General features: G+C 46.5%; 1 protein-coding gene and 1 long non-coding RNA gene across 4 annotated transcripts in view; one reads left to right on the top strand and one right to left on the bottom strand.

Annotated features, from left to right (window-relative positions):
• Positions 1-9,758, bottom strand: part of LOC138837332 (uncharacterized) — a 45,186-nt gene extending 35,428 nt beyond the window's left edge. Inside the window, exons 1-2 of the long non-coding RNA XR_011375305.1 lie at positions 9,675-9,758; positions 1,478-1,584 (exon numbers count right to left, since the gene is read on the bottom strand). This is a non-coding gene — a long non-coding RNA (uncharacterized lncRNA). The remainder of the gene's footprint in view (positions 1-1,477; positions 1,585-9,674) is intronic.
• A 148-nt stretch (positions 9,759-9,906) lies between these two features.
• Tcof1 (treacle ribosome biogenesis factor 1) overlaps positions 9,907-21,423 on the top strand; it is a 44,225-nt gene continuing 32,708 nt past the window's right edge. For all 3 annotated transcript variants that reach the window (XM_070036397.1, XM_070036398.1, XM_070036399.1), the window contains exons 1-3: positions 9,907-10,049; positions 12,618-12,673; positions 18,847-18,992. In XM_070036397.1, coding sequence (XP_069892498.1) covers positions 9,942-10,049; positions 12,618-12,673; positions 18,847-18,992 — 310 coding nt within the window. In that variant the 5' untranslated portion in view covers positions 9,907-9,941. The remainder of the gene's footprint in view (positions 10,050-12,617; positions 12,674-18,846; positions 18,993-21,423) is intronic.

Consider the following 21,423-nt stretch of genomic DNA (forward strand, 5'->3'; position numbering starts at 1 on the left):
ACATAGCGATTCCAAACCTAGAAACATCAGAACCAATTGGGGAGCTTCTAAGATGCAGATGCAAGGATCCCAAGATCAGATTTGCTGCCATAGAGTCTTGGAATTAATTCTATTCTCATTGAATAGCCCAGGGGTTCCAATGCATAGCCAAACCTAGGAACCATGAAGCTGGTCATACCAGGTTGGACATGGATACAGTAAAACACTGTCTACATATTTCTTTTCCCCACCCCCAGTGCCTTTCTGCATCTTGTTAATCATCACCCTGAATAGTATATGCCAAGCAGGGTGCTGGGTGAAAAAGAGGGAGCAGATGAGCTTCCAGAACAGGGCCCCTCTCTGCCTCCCACTCCCTAGTAACCACAGGGAAGCTGGGAAAGAAGGCAGGGAGGGGGAGCCAGCACCACATACCCCCACAGGTGGAGGAGGGCCTGGGGTGAGAACACCACTGCGCATCTGTTGAACTCCACCCCAAGACCAGCACCCTGTTCCTGCCAGCAACTCCTTCTTCCTCTCCCACACCCTCCTCCATAGGCAGGCATCCCTGCAGATCACAACATCGCAGAATGTTGAAGACACTTCTATGTTTCCCCATCACAGCCATTCACTGTGGGCTTTCCACCTGTACTATTATTTAATTGGTACTTTCTTTTACATTGACTCACTGTTTCTTTATTTGAATGCCTATTTAGCCCCATCCTAGGCAATGTTATCTGCAAAATAACAGGTTTGATGTGCTAGTTATTTTTTGTCTAATACACATTACAATAAATACATAATGATTTTCATTTTAAAATGTCCACATATTTATCTCTCAAAGCTTCTTGATATCACCACAATTTTAGGAACTAACTTAACCCGGTCAAGCAAATTGATGTGAGGGCGGCGCCAGCCACAGGGTTGATCCTGGTATTTCCTCCAGGCTCAGGTCCCACTGTGACCTTGACCTTTAGGAACACCTTCCTTTGGTTGTGCACTGCCCCCTCCTGGTTGGTTCTCCTGTAGCACAGCATGGATTCTGGAAGAAACAGCCCTTAAGAGGGGCCCTGTAGCAGATGTAAGTCAGCAGATGTAAGTGGTAGACTACCAAGTGAGATGGAAAGCCTGTGCAGTAAGGGAAGACACCATAGAAGAAGTGGCATTTACACTTGGCCTTGAAGGATAAAGAAGAACCAGTGAAAAGTCAAAGGGGAAAAGGGCAATCTGTCCAAATGATATGAAGGAAATGGGAGATTTTTCCCCCCCAAGGACAATGAGTACTAAAAGATTAGGTTGATGGCTTGGAAACATACCAGAGAGCAGACCACATATTAAGAGTCTGTGGTCAATGGTTCAGCCAGACAAGGTGTGATAAGCAGAAATAAGCATGATGTGAGGCCACATGGTGTGGGACAGCAGGGACAGAAGGGAAGGAAGGAAGAGGCAGAGGCACCTAGAGGAAGAGCAGGAGGCCCAGGCCAAAAGCTATGAGGCCTACCTTTATTTCCAATCTGCTGGAGACCTGGCTTAGTCACTTCCTGTCACTGGACCTTAACAGTAGGAGGAGAGAGCTCAGCTACATGCTCTCCAAGGGCTGTTTCAGCTCTGAAAAAGAAAAGCACCAAAAATAAGAAATTATGCTGATGAGGCTCACAGTTAATCTGGCTTCATCTATTAAAATAAAACATATGTAGGCTGGGTGCCGGTGGCTCCTGCCTGTAATCCTAGCTACTCAAGAGGCTGAGATCTGAGGATCCCAGTTCAAAGCCAGTCCAGGCAGACAAATCCATGAAATTCTTTTTTCCAACTCACCATGAAAAAAGCCAGAGAAGTAGGCACCAGTGGCTCACACATGTAATCCTAGCTACTCAGGAGCCTGATATCTGAGGATCACAGTTCAAAGCCAGCCTGGGCAGGAAAGTCCATGAGACTCTTCCAATTAACCACCAGAAAACCAGAAGTGGTGCTGTGGCTCAAGTGGTAGAGTGATAGCCTTGAGCTGAAGAGCTGAGGGACAGCGCCCAGGCCCAGAGTTCAAGCCCCACAGCCAACAAAAAAAAAAAGCTACTGGAATAGGGGAGTAGGGGTGTGGCTCAACTGGTAGAATACTGACCTCCCAAGTGCAAGGCTGTAAGTTCAAGCCATAGAGTATGAAAGAAAGAAAGAAAGAAAGAAAGAAAGAAAGAAAGAAAGAAAGAAAGAAAGAAAGAAAGAAAGAAAGAAAGAAAGAAAGAAAGAAAGAAAGAAAGAAAGAAAGAAAGAAAGAAAGGAAAGGAAGGGAGGAAGGGAGGAAGGGAGGAAGGGAGGGAGGGAGGGAGGGAGGGAGGGAGGAAGGAATGAAGGGAGGGAGAAAGGAAGGAAGGGAGGGAGGAAGGAAGGAAGGAAGGAAGGAAGGAAGGAAGGAAGGAAGGAAGGAAGGAAGGAAACCAACCTCCAAAGCCTTCAAGCCCATAGGATAGAATCCAAGTGAGCCAGAGGGTCACATGTGTTTGTCCGTCCTGGGCTGGTTTACCCCTCTTTAGGCAACCTGGTGTTTCCCTACTCCTGGGAGGTTACCATATTGACGCCGAACTTAGTGAGAATACCCGATTGGCATAGGACACTGTAGCCCAAGCAATGCTCTGGGCTTAGCCTTCCAAGTAGATGGGATGTGCCCAGCCACATGTGCTTTTAATATGCATGTATGTATATATGTATATATGTATGTATGTATGTATGTATGTATGTATTTTGGTGGTACTGGGGGCTTGAATTCTTGGCCTTGCACTCTTGCCTGGCTTTTTCACTCAAGGCTGGCACTCTACCACTTGGCCCACATCTCCACTTCTGGCTTTTTTTTTTCCTCAATCATGGGGCTTGAACTCTGGGCCTAGGCACTGTCCCTCTTCAGCTCAAGGTGAGTGCTCAACCACTTGATCCACAGCACCACTTCTGGTTTTCTGGTGGTTAATTGGAGATAAGAATTTCATGGACTTTCTTGTCTGGACTGGCTTTGAACTGCGATTCTCAGATCTCAGGCTTCTGAGTAGCAGGATTACAGGCGTGAGGCACCAGCGCCCAGCTCCAGTAGCTATATTTAAGGCAGGGTATCACTTTAGGCTCTGGCTGGCTTGGATTTGTACACCTGGTTGACAGAGTCTTGTGAATTTTTTTTTTTTTGGTTGGTCATAGGGCTTGAACTGGGCCTGAGCACTGTCCCTCAGCTCTTCAGCTCAAAGCAAGCATTCTACCACTTGAGCTACAGCACCACTGCTGGTTTTCGAGTGGTTAATTGGAGATAAGTCTCGCAGGGACTTTCCTGCCTGGGCTGGCTTTGAACCACGATCCTCAGATCTTAGCTTCCTGAGTAGTTAGGATTACCAGTGTGAGCCACCAGTGCCCAGCTCTTGTGAACTTTTGTCTAGGCTAACCTTGAACTTCTATCCTCCATCTCTACCTTCCAAGTAGCTAGGATTTCAGGTTTGAGCCATGGTGCCTAGCTGGTTGGGACTAGGGTGGGTTCTATTGTATTAGTCTAGAGCTCTTAGTGAACAACTTGTATCCTGTAACCTTGTAGCCCACCCCCCCCCCTCCTGTCTAGGTCCTGCTCAGAGTCTGGTGGACACAGCGAGGGCCTGGCTAAATCCTGCCACTCAGCACCTGGCCCAGGTCTTGACCTTCAAAGCTTCAGTTTTCCAATCTGCTAACAGGACATTTTTGGGATGTCATAGGGCCAAACAGGCTAGTATTGGTAGCCTCAAGTCCCAGCTCTGGCTCACTGTGTGCCTACTACAAAAAAAAAAAAAAAAAAAGCATGGTTGATTGCAATGTTTGGAGAAAACAGCTGTGATATGCTAGCCTTAAGTGAAAAATAAAGAGCTGTAGAGATAGATGCATACTACAATTTGTGTTTGTGTATTGTGCGCACGCATATGTGTGTGTGTCTGTGTGTCTGTGCAATTCCTGGGGCTGTCTCTGAGCTTTCTTGCTTGAGGCTAGTACTCTACCACTTGAGCCACAGGTGCATTTCTGGCTTTTTGGTGAATAATTGAAGAGAAGAGTCTCATGGACTTTTTTTTTTTTATTGTCAGTTGTAGGGCTTGAACTCTGGGCCTGGGTGCTGTCCCTCAGCTCTTCAGCTCAAGGCTAGCACTGTACCACTTGAGCCACAGCTCCACTCCAGTTTTCTAGTGGAGATAAGAGTCTCATGAACTAGCGGGGCGCTGGTGGCTCACGTCTGTAATCCTAGCTACTCAGGAGGCTGAGATCTGAGGATCGCGGTTCAAAGCCAGCCCGGGCAGGAGTGACTGTGAGACTCCTATCTCCAATAAACCACCAGAAAACCGGAAGTGGCGCTGTAGCTCAAGTGGTAGAGTGCTCGCCTTGAGCTGAAGAGCTGAGGGACAGCGCCCAGGCCCAGAGTTCAAGCCCCACGACCGACAAAAAAAAAAAAAAAAAAAAAAGAGTCTCATGAACTTTCTGTGTCTGGGCTGGCTTTGAACTACGATCCTCAGATCTCAGCTCCTGCGTAGCTAGGATTACAGGCATGAGCCACCAGTGCCCAGCTCATAGACTTTCATACCCGGGTTGGCTTTGAACCTTGATTGAAGTATAAACAGAATACTCTCTCAGTGAAAGAGAACTGAAGAAACATAAATAACTGAAAATCTAATCCCGGCTTAGAGTGTGGAATTTAAGAACATGGTTCAAAAGGTTGTCAGAAAAGTGTGCACAGGTCCTCTGTATTAGACTCCCAACCTTCTGAGGATTACAAATGTGAGCCACCTCCAGCCTGGCTACAACCCCTTTTTGTAGGAAGGAAAAAAAATGAGACATGAGCAAGGGAAAAGGAGATAATCAAACCTTAAAGGGCTGGGTATCTGTGTACCAAGAGAGAGAGGATGAGGTGGGGAGTGGGGGGGGAGCATTAGAGTAGGGAAAGCAGCTGGGAGCTGGTTAGAGAGTGGGGAGGATGATTAAGTGATTGGCTGTCTTGATACATTTCTAAATTGCTTAACTTGCTGCTTTAGTAACAACTTGTAAACCTTAAGAAGCTACTGTGAGGTGAACCAAAAGAAAAAGAAAAAGAAAGAAAATGATCATCCTATAAGAGAGAAGGGAGCTTCTGGACATGTGCATCTACCAGCCAAAGTAACTAAGGCAGGAATAAGGGGAGCCATCCTAGGGTGAAGAGTAGTCATCTCAGAAGAGCTTCTCTCTTGAATCCAGTGCTAAAGAAGGACCTTCATCTGGCAGATCCATTTCATAGAAGGTAATGCTGAAGACCAGATAGAGCAAGAGACTTGATCAGGGTCACACAGCAGAACTAGAACAACAACAACAAAAGTAATTGCTAGTCCAATAGCCCCCTTCCCTGCCATGATACCTCCCACCAGAGTGCCAGAACCTTTCCAGCTAGGAAGAAAAGGGTTCAGTGCCCCACCTGCTGGGCTTACAGTCCTTTATTCCCGTTCTGCCTGTGCCCTGCTTAGTAGTCTGGGGTGACTAAGGCCAGCTGCCTTGCCCAGTGGCACTGGCAGTTGAGTGGCTCCTACCATTCACTGACAATGACATCTTTTCCTAACTGGGAGAAGAAATGCTCCAAGGTGAAATGTTTTTCAAAGCTCTGTTTTGTTGGACATTTCCTCTTTGTTTGCTGCTTCCTTAATTGTTACCATGTTATATTTTATTGGTTTAATGTTTTAATTTTGAGCTTGGGTCCGGAGGCAATTCAGTGAAGGGTATGATTTGGAAAATCAGGGAAATAAAGAAATTGTCCTCAGAGGAAGCAGCCTCCCAGGAGCAGAGGACAAAGCTAAGTGCCAGAAACAAATTCTATTAGAGACCTAACAAAAACAAACAACCTGTTGCCAGACAAAGGTATTAGGCCATCTTGGTTTATTTAGGTTTGGACCTTCAAAGCAAGGATGTCCTCAAGAAAGCGAAACAGAAGCTGGGTGCTGGTGCTCATGCCTGTAATCTCAGCTACTCAGGAGGCTGAGATCTGAAGATCAAGGTTCAATGCCAGCCAAAGGCAGAAAAGCCCATGAAATTTCTATCTCCAGTTAACCCCCCACAAAAGCCAAAAGTGAAGATGTGGCTTACAGAGTAGCGTGCCAGCTTTTGGTGAAAAAAAAAAAGCCAAGCTTGGAAAGAAAAGATATACAAAGTAAGGACAATGTTTTTAACCAGAGAGTTCTGAACAGATTAGTACATCTAAAGATACACTGTCCAACTTGGAAAACACTAATCACATGTGGCTATTCAGTACCCAAAATGTGACTAGTCAACATTGAGACTAGATTTCAAAAACTAAGTACCCAAAGAGAAATTTTAAATCTCACTTGTATTTTTCACTTATTACATTGTTGAAATGGTAATATACATATATTACATTCAATAAAATATAAGAAAATTTTTAAAAAAAGAAAAACAAGAAAAAGGCCAAGCTAAAACATGAGGCAGGGCTGGGAATGTTAGGCTCAGTGGTAGAGTGCTTGTCTAGCATGCATGAAGTCCTGGGTTCCATTCCTCAGTACCACATACACAGAAAAAGCACAAAGTGGTGCTGTGGCGCAAGTGGTAGAGAACTAGTTGAGCAAAAGAAGCTCAGGGACAGTGCCCAGGCCCTGAGTTCAAGCCCCAGGACTGGCAAAAGCCAAGTTCAAGCCCCAGTGTTTGCACTAAAAGAAAAAGAAAATCAGGTGAAATGGTTTCTGGGAGGAAAAGAAGATAGGGGACTGTGTAAAGAGATCTCAACTCTTCTAGTGGTTTATATCCTCATCTTACATGCTAATTGCCCATCCAGCTGGAGCTTTCTCTGATTCCAGGCTTTTGGTTCCCCCTCCTAAAATGGCCCAGTCTGCAAAGATTTGCACTGTCTCCCTGAAAACCAATCCCACCTGGCTTCATTTTACTTCCTACCTAACCTAGATACAGAGACAATGTGTCTCTGCCAACACTTTAGAACCCCATGTCCTTTTCCCCTGCTCACCTGGCAAAACCCTCTACCAACATAAACCCTACTAAGTACTCTCCTCTGCCTGCACCTGGGCAGTTAAACCTTGATGGTGGAAATCTCAGCAAAACAGGCTGGAACATACATTAAAGACCATCAACCCCATATGGGTTGCCTAGACTACCAAGAAACTGCAAATTCTGTAGGCAAGTTGCTTCTCAACTCTCTCAATGATCCTTCTCCTCCTTCCTCCTAACACCTCACCACCTTTTCCTCACTCTCAGCAGACCTTACCTCCCACTTGGCAGAAAAAAATAGAAGCTCAAATGAAATCTCCCTTAACATCCCACTACAAACCTACATCTACATGGCACCCATTCTCTTTGTTCTCCCTTCAGGAGTCTAGGGAAGTCCTCCCTCCTCATCTCCAAGACCAGCCTCTTCACCCACACCTCCCACTCCTCCTTTCACATTGGTTTCTTTCTTTTCTTTCTTTCTTTTTTTTTTTTTTGGGTCCGGTCGTGGGGCCTGAACTCTGGGCCTGGGCGCTGTCAGCTCTTCAGCTCAAGGCTAGCGCTCTACCACTTGAGCCACAGCGCCACTTCCGGCTTTTTTCTTTTTGCTTATGTGGTGCTGAGGAATCGAACCCAGGGCCTCATGCATGCAAGGCAAGAGCTCTACCACTGAGCCACCTTCCCAGCCCCTCACATTGGTTTCTTAACATCACCCCAGGAATTAATCTCTCTCCCCCAGTACACACACACCACCACTACCACCATCATCATCATCATCATCTCTCTTCCCCTTCACATAAACCTCAAAAACAAAAAACCTGCCTCCCTCATTCTTCCTATACCCTTAGGATTTCCACTGTCATCTGACCCTCTCTATTACTCTATGTAATAGCCCTTCCTGAATCCCTCCCAGTCTCCATGCCAGTCATTTAAACCAAAGGTCTTTGTCTCCAGCCAGGACCTCTATGCTATCTTCAAACCAGGTTTCCAAGCACATACTTAGGGACTGGGGATATAGCCCAGATGTAGAAGGCTCACCGAGCAATAAAAAGGCCCTGAGTTTTACCTATAATACCTACCCTTGTTATCCACAGGCATTTTCAGCTTAAGATAGCTGAAGTAGGACTTGCATTCTCACTTCCCCCACACCATCCTCCTCCTTCAGTCCCTCCCACACATAGCCCTCTTTCAGTTTTTCCATCTCAGAGCCAAATTCTATCTGCTGGTTTCCACAGTTTGTCCTGCACTGCCTCTCCCTCTCTCTTTCTCTCCCACTCAGCATCCTCCACTGGGCAGAACCCAAATGTGGCTGACCCTTAGCATGTACTAATCTGCATTCAGCTAGCCATTGAATAACTATCTATTGCGGATTAAAATCTCTATTAATAGAGTTTGAAGTTTAATGAAAGAAGCCATGCTAAACAAATGATCACATAATATAGTTAAAAATTGTAAGTGCTAGAAGAATAAAGATAAGATTTTTAAATGGAATAATAGTGCTGCAAAGTTACACTGCCGCCTGGATTTAAATTCTAGTCTAGCTTTGCCTCTTATTAACTGGGCAAGTTATATATAATTTCTCTGTGCCTCAGTTTCTTTTTTTTTTTTCTTTTTTTTTTTTGGGTCCTGTCGTGGGGCCTGAACTCTGGGCCTGGGTGCTGTCCCTCAGCTCTTCAGCTCAAGGCTAGCGCTCTACCACTTGAGCCACAACGCCACTTCCGGCTTTTTTTTTCTTATGTGGTGCTGAGGAATCGAACCCAGGGACTCAAGCATGCAAGGCAAGCGCTCTACCACTGAGCCAACTTCCCAGCCCCTGCCTCAGTTTCTTTACCTATGAATTGGAGATCGTTTTCATTTCTACTATCCAAGTTTGTCATGAGGGGGTAACTGAGTTATAAGCAGAAAATGCATAAAAGAGCTGCTAACAATCGTGCATGTGACTGTGTGTGTGGCAGGGTATGCAGTTAATACAGTCCAGGTCAAAGTGTTGCCTGGTTGTTCATTATTTCGGTCTTTATCTTTAGATGACTTCCAGAGAAGCTATCATTCTATCATTGGAACCAAACAGGAACTAGTTGCTTGGCAAATGGTCTCCAAAGGCTTTTTACTTTAAGATGATAAGCATGGGGCATTGGGTTTTGAGGGCCAGTTTGCCCTCTGTCACAGGGTATTTATCAGTGAATCCTGTGTTTCCTGGAGCCCAGTGGTGAAGTGAGTGCAATGGGGAACAGCTCAGATCAAAGGGCACTGATATAAAGGCGAGGGAACCGGTTGCTCAGTTTTTAGTAAAACTGATGGACTTAACAAACTCAGTGAAGTTGCTGGGTGCTGATGGCTCACACCTGTAACACTAGCTGCTGAGGAGGCTGAGGTCTGAGGATCGCGATTCAAAGCCAGCCCAGGGAGAAACTTAACGCCAATTAATTACCCCAAAAAGCCGGAAGTGGAGCTGTGGCTCAAGTCGCAGTGCACTAGCTTTGAGCAAAAGCAGCTCAGGGACTGCTGAGCGTGAGGAAAAGGTGGTAAGGTGTTGGGAGGAAGGAGGAGAAGGATCATTGAGAAAGAGAGAGAGAGAGATGGGGGGGTCAGGTAAGTTGTCGCTTGCAATGGGTCCTACAGCATGTGTGAAATGAATGGATATTCTGGCAGCTCAAGTCCAGGGAGAAATGTAGCAAATGTGCCCACAGTTGTGAAAGAACTGAAGTGCAGAGGTGAAGGTATGGAAGAGAGGTTTTCCTCCTCACCGTGGCAGGCTCGGGGGCGGGCTTACGGCTGGCCACGTCCCCGAGCCAATGGGAGGGCCTTTAGGTCTCTACGTCTCCGCCCCCTTTCGCTTGCCAGGACAGGGTCGGCGGTCCACATCCGTACTACATTTCCCAGCGGGCCCAGCGGCCGAGGCGATGAGGAGCCGGAAGTGTGGTGCGCGAGGTCCTCGGGCGCGGGGGAAGTGGCGGGCGGGGTGGGGGGCCGAAGGGGGCGTGCGTGCGAGCAGGCCGGCCGGGGTCGCGGGCATGGCGGAGGCCCGGAAGCGGCGGGAGCTGCTTCCCCTGATCTACCAGCATCTCCTGCAGACGGGCTACGTGCGCGCAGCGCGGGAGGTGAAGGAGCAGAGCGGCCAGGTGAGCGTCCGCGGGCCGCGTGCACGATCCGGAGAGGTGGCCCGCACCCCCGCGGAGGCTGGCCGCTCCCGCGGGATCGGCGCGCGAACCCGGAGTGCGCGGCGGGGGGCGGCGGGGGCCGTGGCCTCCGCCGCCTGCTCCGGCCTCAGTTTCCCCGTTTGTGCAGTGGGAGGGCCGACGACGTGGGCGCTGACGCTCAGGGCTTTGTAATTCCCGCGCCTCGTTTCTCCACCCCTTCCTGGTAGCCGTGGGGGTGGGGGGGTTAACGTTTCCTAAGTCTCCGGCCACGTGGCCCGGCGCGGTACCCCCCCAGGTGGTCGGGGTTGCTGCGAGTTGGGATGGGTTGTGACCCAGCCTTGGGGAGCGGCAAGAGAAGAGCCCCCATAATTGCCATCCTTAACACTGATAGGACAGCTGTGGGACTCGAACTCGTCGTGGTGCATAGTCATTTCAAACGAACTTCATCCGCTGACTTAAGCTGATGGAACAAGGAGCCTGGAAATTACAGTCTGTTAGGTAGAGTCAGAGAATCACGAAGTTGGCCGGACTGTATTGATTGCAGTAGAAGGGCTACAGTCTCTCTGAGAAATGGAGACAGAGTTTGAAGCTAACCATATGGATACTGATCTGATTAGCTTTGGGGGAGGTGGGGTTGTTTTTCTGCCGGTCGTGGGGCTTAAACTCAGGACCTAGGCGCTGTCCCTGAGCTTTTGCTCAAAGCTAGCTTTTTCTGTGTATATGGTACTGAGGAATCAAACCCAGGGCTTCATGCATGCTGGGCGGGCACTCTACCACTGAGCCACAGTCCCAGTCCCTGATAGTTTGAAAGAAATCTCAGGACCTTGGGAAGGGCCAAAGGATGATGGGCCCCAAAACTATATCACCTAGGAGATAAGAGGGCAAGAGAGAGTGTCCATCTTCGTTTGGCATGCAAGAGTGTCTTGTTGCCGCTCACCAATGGCTCACATCTGTACTCCTAGTTACTCAGGAGGCTAAGGTCTGAGGATCACGGTTTAAAGCCAGCCCAGGCAGTGAGGCTCTTATCTCCAATTAACCACCAGAAAACTGGAGTGGCGCTGTGGCTCAAGTGGTAGAACACTGGCTTTGAACTGAAAAGCTGAGGGACAGCACCCAGGCCCAGAGTTCAAGCCCCACGATCATTTGACAAAAAAAAAAAAAAAAAGAGTGTCTTGTCCTCACAAAGTTATTTGTTCTATTAGGATCAGACATAATCATAACAAATATACAAATAACAAGCTTGAGCCAGGAGCCAGTGGCTCAGCCTGTATCCCTAACTATTCAGGAGGCTGAGATCTGGGGGGTCACAGTTCAAAGCCAGCCTGGGCAAGAAAGTACATGAGACTCTTACCGATTAACCACCAAAAAGCTGGAAGTGAATTCAAGTGGTAGAGCTAGCCTTAAGCACAAAATCTCAGGGACAGCGCCAAGGCCCTGAGTTCAGGCCCCAGGACTGGCACATAAAAGCAAATGACAAAAGAAACCCCCACAAACTTGTAGTTAATTATACCTGATAGATGGAAGGTCTGAATGTCACAAGAAGCTGTGTAAGGGGTAAGGAATGGCAGCATTCGATTATAAGTAGAGTGGTCAGGGAAGCCTTCTTGAGGAGATGACATATGTGTAGAAACCAGAAGAAAATGGGAGAATGAGTTATGTATTGCCAGAGAAGAGAGCATTTCACCTAACAAGAATGGCAAAGCCCTTTTGGGAGCTCAGCCACCAGTATTCCCAGGGTGGAAAAGAATGAAACTGACAGTCTTGGTGTTAGTAGCTTATGGTGCTAGACCCAGACATGAACTATCTCAGACGTGAGTGTGTCTACAATACATTTCCCATGTTATGATGAAAGTTCTTGAAGTTTGAAGATGTGAGGAGATGAGTGCAACCAGCTGACAGGATCTCTGCCTGACTCTAGGTACATCTGCTCAGGTGTGACACCCTCTGTTCTTGTCACATGACTCAGCTTCCTTAGAACACTGATACATTGGCACTTCTGTTTGCATGGCATGGACTTGTTGCCCCGGATTCAGGGGCTTAGATTTCACCTAGATGCTTTCTGCTACTGAGAGGCTGGCACCATTTGGGTTAAGTTTCTTCCTAGCCACCAGGGGACTGTGGTCATGCCACATGGATGCCTCAAGTGTCTGGGTTGTGGTTTGAGCATCAGAGAGGTTGACTAGGCAGACCTTTGAAAGGCTTCTAAAAGGTCAGAAGAAGGAAAAGCCCTGTCTCATAGCCGCTAAGTGAGTAGTGCCAATGAGCCTGGAAAAATGTTATCCTGAAACATTTCAACTCCAGCTTCTCAAAAGTGCCTCTCAGCAATGTACTATTTCAAAATGTTTTTAGCTAGAATTACATGATTGCCCTTCTTGTGTCTAGAAGAACTTGAATGCTACTGTCAAGGCCAAGTAGACATTCTTTCTCAGCAAAAGACCCTCTGTAAAGTGCTTGTGTGTTCAGGCCCCAGGGTTAGGGGAGGGAACTGGGTCCAAAAAGGACATTACTGCACTGGGAGGTCATTGTAGTGTTCTCTTTACTTTTTTACAGAAGAATCTTCTGGCTCAGCCTGTCACCCTTTTGGACATCTATACACACTGGCAACAGTAAGTATGGTGGGACTGGGGACCCCCACACCCCCACCTCCCGTCAGTCATCCAGGAAGCAGCCAGCATATTGGTCTGGTCTCAGATCTGTGACACGCGTTGCCTCCAGAAGCCAGGTCCCACCACATGCCACAACTTCTGTGTGGACATTTGGTAGGGGGAGAGGATATTGATAGTTATAATCACTTTTATCAACAAGCAGTTATTGAACTCCTGAAGAATGGCCAGTCCTGTTTTAAGAATGGTGGTACTGTCATAAATGATACAGAACTGGTTGCTCCTTTCCTGTTGCTGACTTTAGAGTCAAGGAGGTAAGATAAAACAAGTGGCCATAAAATGCTTCTAGGAAAGACAAAGGCTTGGGGACATGGAACATAGCTTAGCAAATCTAGCCTCTAGTTTTGGGGGCTTCTCTGGGGGGCTGTAACATAAGAGCTCTTGGAAGTAGTGGAGTGAACTAGCTATTGCATTAAAGAGGCAGGCAGAGTAGCTGGCAGTGGGTGCTGCTGGTTCTGAGGCCTGTAGCTGAGGAACAATGTAGATGAAGCCAGGCAACTGACAGGGCCAGTCCCTGCAGCCTAGCCACGAAGGGTGAAATTGTGTCTTTACTCACAAGCAATGGGAGCCACAGAAAGACAAGGCAGAGCAAGACATTATTACCAGGCAAGTGCTGGCTGGGCCTGAGATGAGAGTACAGAGTAAGTAGACAGCATGTCTCAGGAACAGTAGGGATGAAACCAGGATGTGGATAGGTTGGACAAGTGTCTAGTTGACCCCCAGATCTGGGGGTAAGCCTGTGCACTGAGCTGGAGGGAACACATTTGGAGGGAAAACCTCCAAGGACACATGGAGTATAAAATGGAAATGTAAACACTTTTTCAAGGAGGGGGTCAGTTAAGGGTGCATCATCAGAGAAACGGCTTGTGAATGGATGACTGTTTTCTCTCCCTGCCCTGAGCATAGCTGGGACGAAGAAGCAGTAGTTATAGCTCCTAAGGAGTGGTAGTAATCAAAAGACAGGTTTTAATTTCTAAATACAAGCACTTGCTCATCAGAGCTATCCAAAAATAAAGTAGATGACAGTAGGAATGAGCCTCCTGCCCTCTGGTATGCAAACAAAGGATGCCAGTCTGTAGTGGAAAGCTAAGGTCATGAAAAACCCTATCCACCTTGGTGCTTAGGTGAGCTCAGAGCACATGGCATGCCCTATACTTCTCACCCTCTCCTTCTTGCTGAGGTAGGTGGGGGTTACTTACAGTACTTCCTTCCCTAGCAGATGGTTCTGGTGAGCTGTACCACACACCCTTCCTGCTGCTAGCCCCTTCTGTGGGACAAGTGTCTTTCCTGTGCTGCCTAGCTAGTCATTCAAACCCAACTACTTGTATAACTTTGTGCGACTTCCTTGACTTCATCTATGAAATGAAAAATAATAACTATCTCATTGCATTGTAAAGGTTCAATAGTACTGTATGTAATTAAAAAAAAAAAAAGTGGCTCAGTGGTAGAGTGCTTGCCTCGCATGCCTAAGGCCCTGGGTTTGATTCCTATGCAGAAAAAGCCAGAAGTGATGCTGTGGCTCAAGTGGTAGGGCGCTCACCTTGAGCTGAGGGACAGCGCCCAGACCCAGAGTTCAAGACCCACGACCGACCTGGAAAAAAAAAAATCATTATTTATGGAGCAGCTACTACAAGCCAAGCATTGTTCTGTGTCTGTGTGTGTCTGTGTGTGTCTGTGTGTCTGTGTGTCTGTGTGTGCGCCAGTATTGGAGCTTGAACTCAGAGCTTGAGTGCTGTCTCTTGGCTTTTTTGCTGGAGGCTGGTGCTCTACTACTTGAGCCACAGCTCACCTTTCTATACGAGTCTCACCAGACTTTTGAAGCTAGATCCTCCAATCTCAGCCTCCTGAGCAGGATTACAAATATAAGCCACCAGCGCTGAACTAGAACTCCTCTGTTGGGAGGAAAGAAACAGGACAAGTTAATACATCACGTGTAATAAGTGAAACCTGTAATAAAATGCTCCTGAGAAGTGGCCTTCCTGAGAAGAAGGCAACTGAGTAGTGCTTCCCAGACTGGGAGAGCCATGTCCTTCTTAGCTGGAAACATAAGACACAGATTGACTCCTGGGAGAAATGGGGAGCAGCAGGGCCAAAGAAAGTGATACTTGAAATGTAGGGGGCTCATGCATGTGGGTGCTCATCTAACAGTGCTCCAAACTTAACTCCTTGACTCTGGGCAAGGTACTTAGTGACTCCTTTTTCTAGGTATGTGCAAGGAATTGGGAGATGCTGGGGTAAGCTTGTAGCCCTCCTCTTGGGCCTGTGATTTGGGTGAGGAATCAGGCCGGAAGTAAGTAGAACAACAGAGAAAGAGAGAAGTGCTCAGAAGGAAATGAAACCTGATGACAGGGCCTAGAATGTGGTGGGGGGAAGGGAACAGTTGCCAGGGTACTTAGGAGGCTTAACTAGACTTCAGTCAGGGAAAGTTCAGCCCTGGTACAGGAGGAAAAGGGAGGGCACTGCTGGTGGGGTAAGTTCTGGGGTGGAGCCCAGAAGTTGTACACAGAGCCTGTCATTGAATGGCCATTAGCTACTGCTGTAATCCTCTGTAACATACCTGGTTCTATTCAAGACTAATCAACAATTATTAGGAGCACTTTTCCAAACGAATAAAAATGCAGTATACAAAATTACATCCATGCTATATTATCATCACTGCACTTAAAATTTTTTTATTATTTAAAAAGTAAACTGGGCACCAGTGACACACCTACAATCCTAGCTACTCAGGAAGCTGAGATCTAAGGAATGTGGCTCAAAGCCAACCCTGGCAGAAAAATCTGTGAGACTCTTAACCAAAAAGCCAGAAGTGGAGTTGGGTCTCAAGTGGTAGAACACTAGCCTTGACCAAAAAGGTTTCAGGGACAGTACCCAGACCCTGAGTTTAAGCCCAAGGACCAGCACAACAACAAAACAGATTTATTGAATTAGGTCTTTTTTAGTGTTTCTAATTAGAACAAATTACTTTTGCTCAGGAAAATAATTGTATGAAAGTTTCAGGGAAAAAAAAAAAAACAGGATAAAAGAACTTGAAAGCAGCTCAGCCTATACAAGATTGACTTCATCAGACAAGTCATATTAGTCCTCCCGGTGGTCCCCAAAAGAAGAAATGCTATTTACATTCTACAGATGTGGTAGGGACTACTACAGTGTATGTATAACTTAGATGGCTCAGAGCCCGACAATTCCCTTATTTGAATTTCCACTGAGAGGGGCTGGGAAGGTGGCTCAATGGTAGAATGCTTGCCTTGCATACATGAGCCCCTGAGTTCAATTCCTCAGCACCACATAAGCAAGAAAAGGCCAGAAGTGGCCCTGTGGCGCAAGTGGTAGAGCGCTAGCCCTGAGCTGAAGAGTTCAAAGACAACACCCAATAGGAATTCAGGCCCCACAACCACCAAAAAAAATAAAAATAAATTCCATTGAAATAGAGGTGCAAGATACAAAATTACCTACAGGGCAGTTTTGGTCATTGACAAAGAGAAATTTGAAACACTGCTTCAGACAGCTTGACAAGAACTATTAAGCACAGCAGGAGGTAGCTAAAACCCCATTTAGAAGCTTCTACAGAAGTAGGGAGTTAGGGGCCAAAAGTACATATGCTGTTACTATTGTCACTGCTGCCCCTTCTCTGCTCTCTTCTCACCTATGGGTTCCTGGGCTGCTGCAGAGAGTTTGTTTCCTAAAGCCTCTAGGTCCAGCAGTGCAATGTCTATCTTTTGCAGGTCATTGGCCAATAACTGCATGCTGGCACAGTGAGGGAGATGTCTTTGCTATAAGCACGAGGGCTACCATTGGCTAAGGTGTAAATCTCCTCTCTGGCTGCTGGAGTATGAAGACCCAGTTCTTCAAGATCCTAGAGTCAAACCCAAGTATCAGGCCTGGGGTTTATTTCACCATGGACAACTTTAGTCTGCCCATGCCTGCGGTCACAGTGGTGTTATATTTACCCTTTTGCTTCTGCCTTTTGCTACTATGGACTGTGTTCTGTTCTGGATAGAAGACACTTTTTTTTTTTGTCTTTAAACATTTGTACAAAGGAGTTGCTATTCAACAAAACAGTTTATGAATATGGTGTGTCTTGATCAATGTCACCCCTTTCAACATTCTCATTCAGCACTCCAATCCACCCCTCCCTCACTTTCCTTAATTTTCTAGAGTTTGTATTGAATTTTTTTTTTGCCATTTAACAATGCATGTTGATCTGTGTCACTCCTTCCAATATTTTTACCCCCTTTGACCCACCCCTTCCCTTTTTTTTTTTTAAATTTTTGGGTATATACAATGAATTCTTAACTATGTTTCTACTTTTGTGTGTGTGTGTGTGTCGGGTCATACAGCTTGTACTCTGGGCCTGGGCACTGTCCCTCAGCTCTTCAGCTCAAGGCTACCACTCTACCATTTGAGCCACTGCACCACTTCCAGCTTTTTCTGTTTATGTGATACTGAGGAATCAAACCTAGGGCCTCATGCATGTGAGACAAGCACTCTACCACTGAGCCACCTTCACAACCCTATATTCTGGTTCTTTTTTATTTTTATTTTTATTGTGAAAATACCATACAGAGGGGTTACAATTACATGGGCAAGATAATGAGTACATTTCTTATCAAGCATTGTTGTCTCCTCCTTTGTTTCCCCTTCGCATCCCTTCCCCACCCCCCACCCCGCCCGCAAATTCTAGTTCTTTAAAAAAAAATTCATGCTGGGCCCCGGTGGCTCACGCCTGTAATCCTAGCTACTCAGGAGGCTGAGATCTGAGGATCATGGTTCAAAGCTAGCCTGCTTCAAAACTAGCTGAGCAGGAAAGTCCGTGAGACTCTTACCTCCAATAAACCACTCAGGAAACCAGAAGTGGCACTGTGGCTCTAGTGGTAGAGTCCAAGCCTTGAACTGAAGAGCTGAAGAACAGTGCCCAGACCCAGAATTCAATCCCCATGACCAACAAAAAAAAAAAATCACCTTGATTCCTACCTCTTATCCTCATTGGTTTTTTTGGGAGGGTTTTTTGGTCGGTTGTAGGGCTTGAATTCTGGGCTTGGGTGCTGTCCCTGTGCTCTTCAGATCAAGGCAAGCGCTCTACCACTTGAGCCACAGTGCCACTTCTGGTTTTCTAGTGGTTTATTGGAGATAATAGTCTCACGGAGTTTCCTGAGTTTCCTGTCCTGGCTGGCTTTGAACCACGATCCTCAAATCTCAGCCTCCTGAGTAGCTAGGATTACAGGCATGAGCCAATGGCGCCCAGCCTCCTCATTGTTTCTTTTTCTTCCCATTCCTTGTTATCTTTCAGTCTTCTTCTCTTCCTAATACTGTCCTGCTATATGGGGAAGACACCTCTTGACCCGTGGTGTTACAAGAGTTCTGTTTGTTTTTCCTTCTCTGTCATTTCACCAACTCGTACTACCTTTGGTTTTCTGAAAGAGTTCTGAGGTGTCTGAACAACTTCTACTGTTACTTTATTCCTGTGATATCCATGTCAGCTGTGGCTGCCTTTTCCAGGGCCTGTTTGTTTCCTGTAAGGATAAACTACTCAAGCCATTTTGTGTCACACAGCACCCTAGGAGCCATGTTATCTCAGTGTTGCAGAGATTGTCCTGTCTGCCTAGTTTGCTTCATTTATACTTGTACCTCACGATCAGTCTCTAAGAAGGGCTGGATAGTGACTTATTGGTAGAGTGCTTGCCTAGCATGCATGAAGCCCTAGGTTCGATTCCTCACTACCACATAAACAGGAAAGGCCAGAAGTAGCACTGTGGCTCAAGTAGTAGAGGTTTAGCCTTGAGCAAAAGCAGCCCAGGAACAGTGCCCAGGCTTTGAGTTAGTGTTGGCCACTCAACTGGCATACTTCCTAGAAACCATGGCACTTGCATGGAGGTTGAGGTTCTTCAAGAAAAGAAATCTCACTGGTCCAACTGAGAAGCAACTGTACTATTAACTGTCACCCAGGTCAAACCTGACTATTTAAATTCTTCACATTTCCTGTAGAGCCTGGGGACCCAACTATTTAAATTCTTCACATTTCCTGTAGAGCCTGGGAGTGTGGGGAGGTCTGTTCTCAGATGCCGCTAAGGTGTCCTGTCACTGAGTTGGGATAGACAATCTCCCCTGTCCTGCAGGACGTCAGAGCTTGGCCAGAAGCAGAAGGCTGAAGATGACGCAGCACTGCAAGCCAAGAAGACTCGTGTGTCAGACCCCATTACCACCTCTGAGAGTTCGGAGGAGGAGGAGGAGGAGGAGGCAGAAGCCGAAGCCACCAAAGCCAGTAAGCCCCCTGTGTTTTAGGTGCCACAGAGGACTGGGGAGTGTGCAGGTACTTGCAGCTACACCCCTAGAACAGTGGCTTGCCTTAGAGGTACAGTGCTCTACTGCCTTTGCCCTCTGTGTAAGTCCTAGAAGGAACTTTTAGGGAAGAAAGGCTTGAGCCTGCCCTTCCTTTGTGGCAGACAATTGTGTGTCTAAGTTCTGAGGATCCAGAGGTGAACCTCATACGGTTGGCCCCCCTGTGAGACCCAGGACTGCATCTCCACAAAGTCCTGGGGGGTTCTGATGGATATGAAAAAAGCAACCACATTTGTGCAAGTCCTGTGACCATCCTGGATGTATAATTTATATCCTGTTTAATCTCTGTAAATTATAAATGCAAAGAATGCAACCACATAGTCAAATAGACAGCCATCCATGCAGTAGACCCCTCGTCTGAGTGGCCCAGGGCTATTTGAGAGTCACCTTCCCCTTGGCAGTGTGCATGTGAGTGCTGGGACTGGTTTCAAGCTTAGACAGAGTGGCCCATGGAGGCCTCCAAGCCCCTGCTTTTTGATTCTCTTTTTGCCAGCAACAGCCTGAGCTCTACAGAGCCATTGCTGTGTCTCCTAGGCATTGTAGAGCCATGTTTTGCTCTCATAGAAAGCAATTTCTTGATTTTTAAAGTAGATTTTCTGATTAGAAAAGTAATGCAGGATTCATTCATATAACATTCATTACAGAATTTTGAAAACCTGAAAGGCTGGGAATGCTCAGTTGGTAGAGAGCTTGTCTAGTGTACACAAGGCTCCTAGTTCAATCTTTAGTACTGAAAAAGGCAGAGAAGCGGGAAAAGAAGTTATCTATATTCTCATAGCCTGTATGCGAATATATGTATGTATACTTCTAATCTCAACACTTGGGCAGTGGAGATGAGTAAATAGTTTGAGGCCAACCTGTGCTACATAGCATGTCCTAGGATAGTTCAGGCTGTATAGCAAGACCCTATCTTTGAAACAAACAAAATTATTAACTGATATTTTTGCCTCCTATAATTCAGCAAATTTTATTTATTTTTCTAGAGCCTATGGTGTTTTGTTTTGTTTTGGGCAGTACTGGAGTTTGAACTTGTGACATCATACTTGCTAGGCAGGCTCTCTACCACTCAAGCAGTGAAGCATCCTTCCAACTCTTTGTATTGGTTAATTTTGAGATAAGGTCCTGCTTTCTGCCTCACTAATCTGGACCAAGATCCTACTAGTACTTTGTCCCACATAATTGGGATGACAGGTATATGCATTCAGGTATTGACTGAGATGAACTCATAAAGAACCACAGTCCTCCAGATCTCTGCCTCCCAAATAGCCAGGATTACAGGCTTGAGCCTGGTATCCAGAATCTGTTTTTAAAAGTATTTGTAAGTTGGGCCCAGCGGCTCACACCTGTAATCCTAGCTACTCAGGAGACTAAGTTCTAAGGATCATGGTTCAAAGCCAGCCCATGTAGAACGTCCATGAGACTTATCTCCAGTTAACCACCAAAAAGGTGAAAGTGAATTGTGGCTAAAGTGGTAGAGTGCTAGCCTTGAGCACAAAAGCTCAAGCACCAGGAATGGCACCAAACCAAACAAATGCCATGTGATCACACTGGATGTATATTTATATCTTGTATAATCTTTTAAAATTACAAATGAAAAAAAATTTATGTTAAACTTTACAAAAACATATAGAAAAAAAGGGAAGTTTCTTTCTTAAACCCTTCCTTGTTTGCATATCTGTGGGTAGCCTGTAAACCTCCTTCTGCATCCACTGTCAAATAGCCATCCACACACGCTTGTGTTCTGACAGTATCACTCCATACTGGCAGGCTACTAAATTTAATCAAAACATTTATTTATTTTTTATTTTTTGGTCATGGGGCTTGAACTCTGGGCCTGGGCGCTGTCCCTGAGCTCTTCAGCTCAAGACTAGCACTCTACCACTTGAGCCACAGTGCCACTTCCGGTTTTCTGGTGGTTAATTGGAGATAAAGAGTCTCATGGAGTTTACTGCCCAGGGCTGGCTTTGAACCATGATCCTCAGATCTCAGCCTCCTGAGTAGCTAGGATTATAGGCGTGAGCCATTGGTGCCCAGCTAAATTTAATCAATTTTTAAAGCTATGATAATAGAGTTGGACTTACACTTTTTTGGGGTTCTTTTTTTTGGGGGGTCCAGTCATGGGGCCTAACTCTGGGCCTGGGCGTTGTCCCTCAGCTCTTCAGCTCAAGGCTAGCACTCTACCACTTGAGCCACAGCACCATTTCCGGCTTATTTCTTATGTGGTGCTGAGGAATTGAACCCAGGGCCTCGAGCATGCAAGGCAAGTGCTCTACCACTGAGCCACCTTCCCAGCCCCATTTTTGGGGTTCTTATTGAGAGAAATAAGTTAACATATTTATGGACAACATGTCAGT

This window comes from Dipodomys merriami, unplaced genomic scaffold, assembly GCF_024711535.1.
Source record: "Dipodomys merriami isolate MVZ:Mamm:240054 unplaced genomic scaffold, mDipMer1.0.p SCAF_27, whole genome shotgun sequence".
Taxonomy (NCBI): Eukaryota; Metazoa; Chordata; class Mammalia; order Rodentia; family Heteromyidae; genus Dipodomys; species Dipodomys merriami.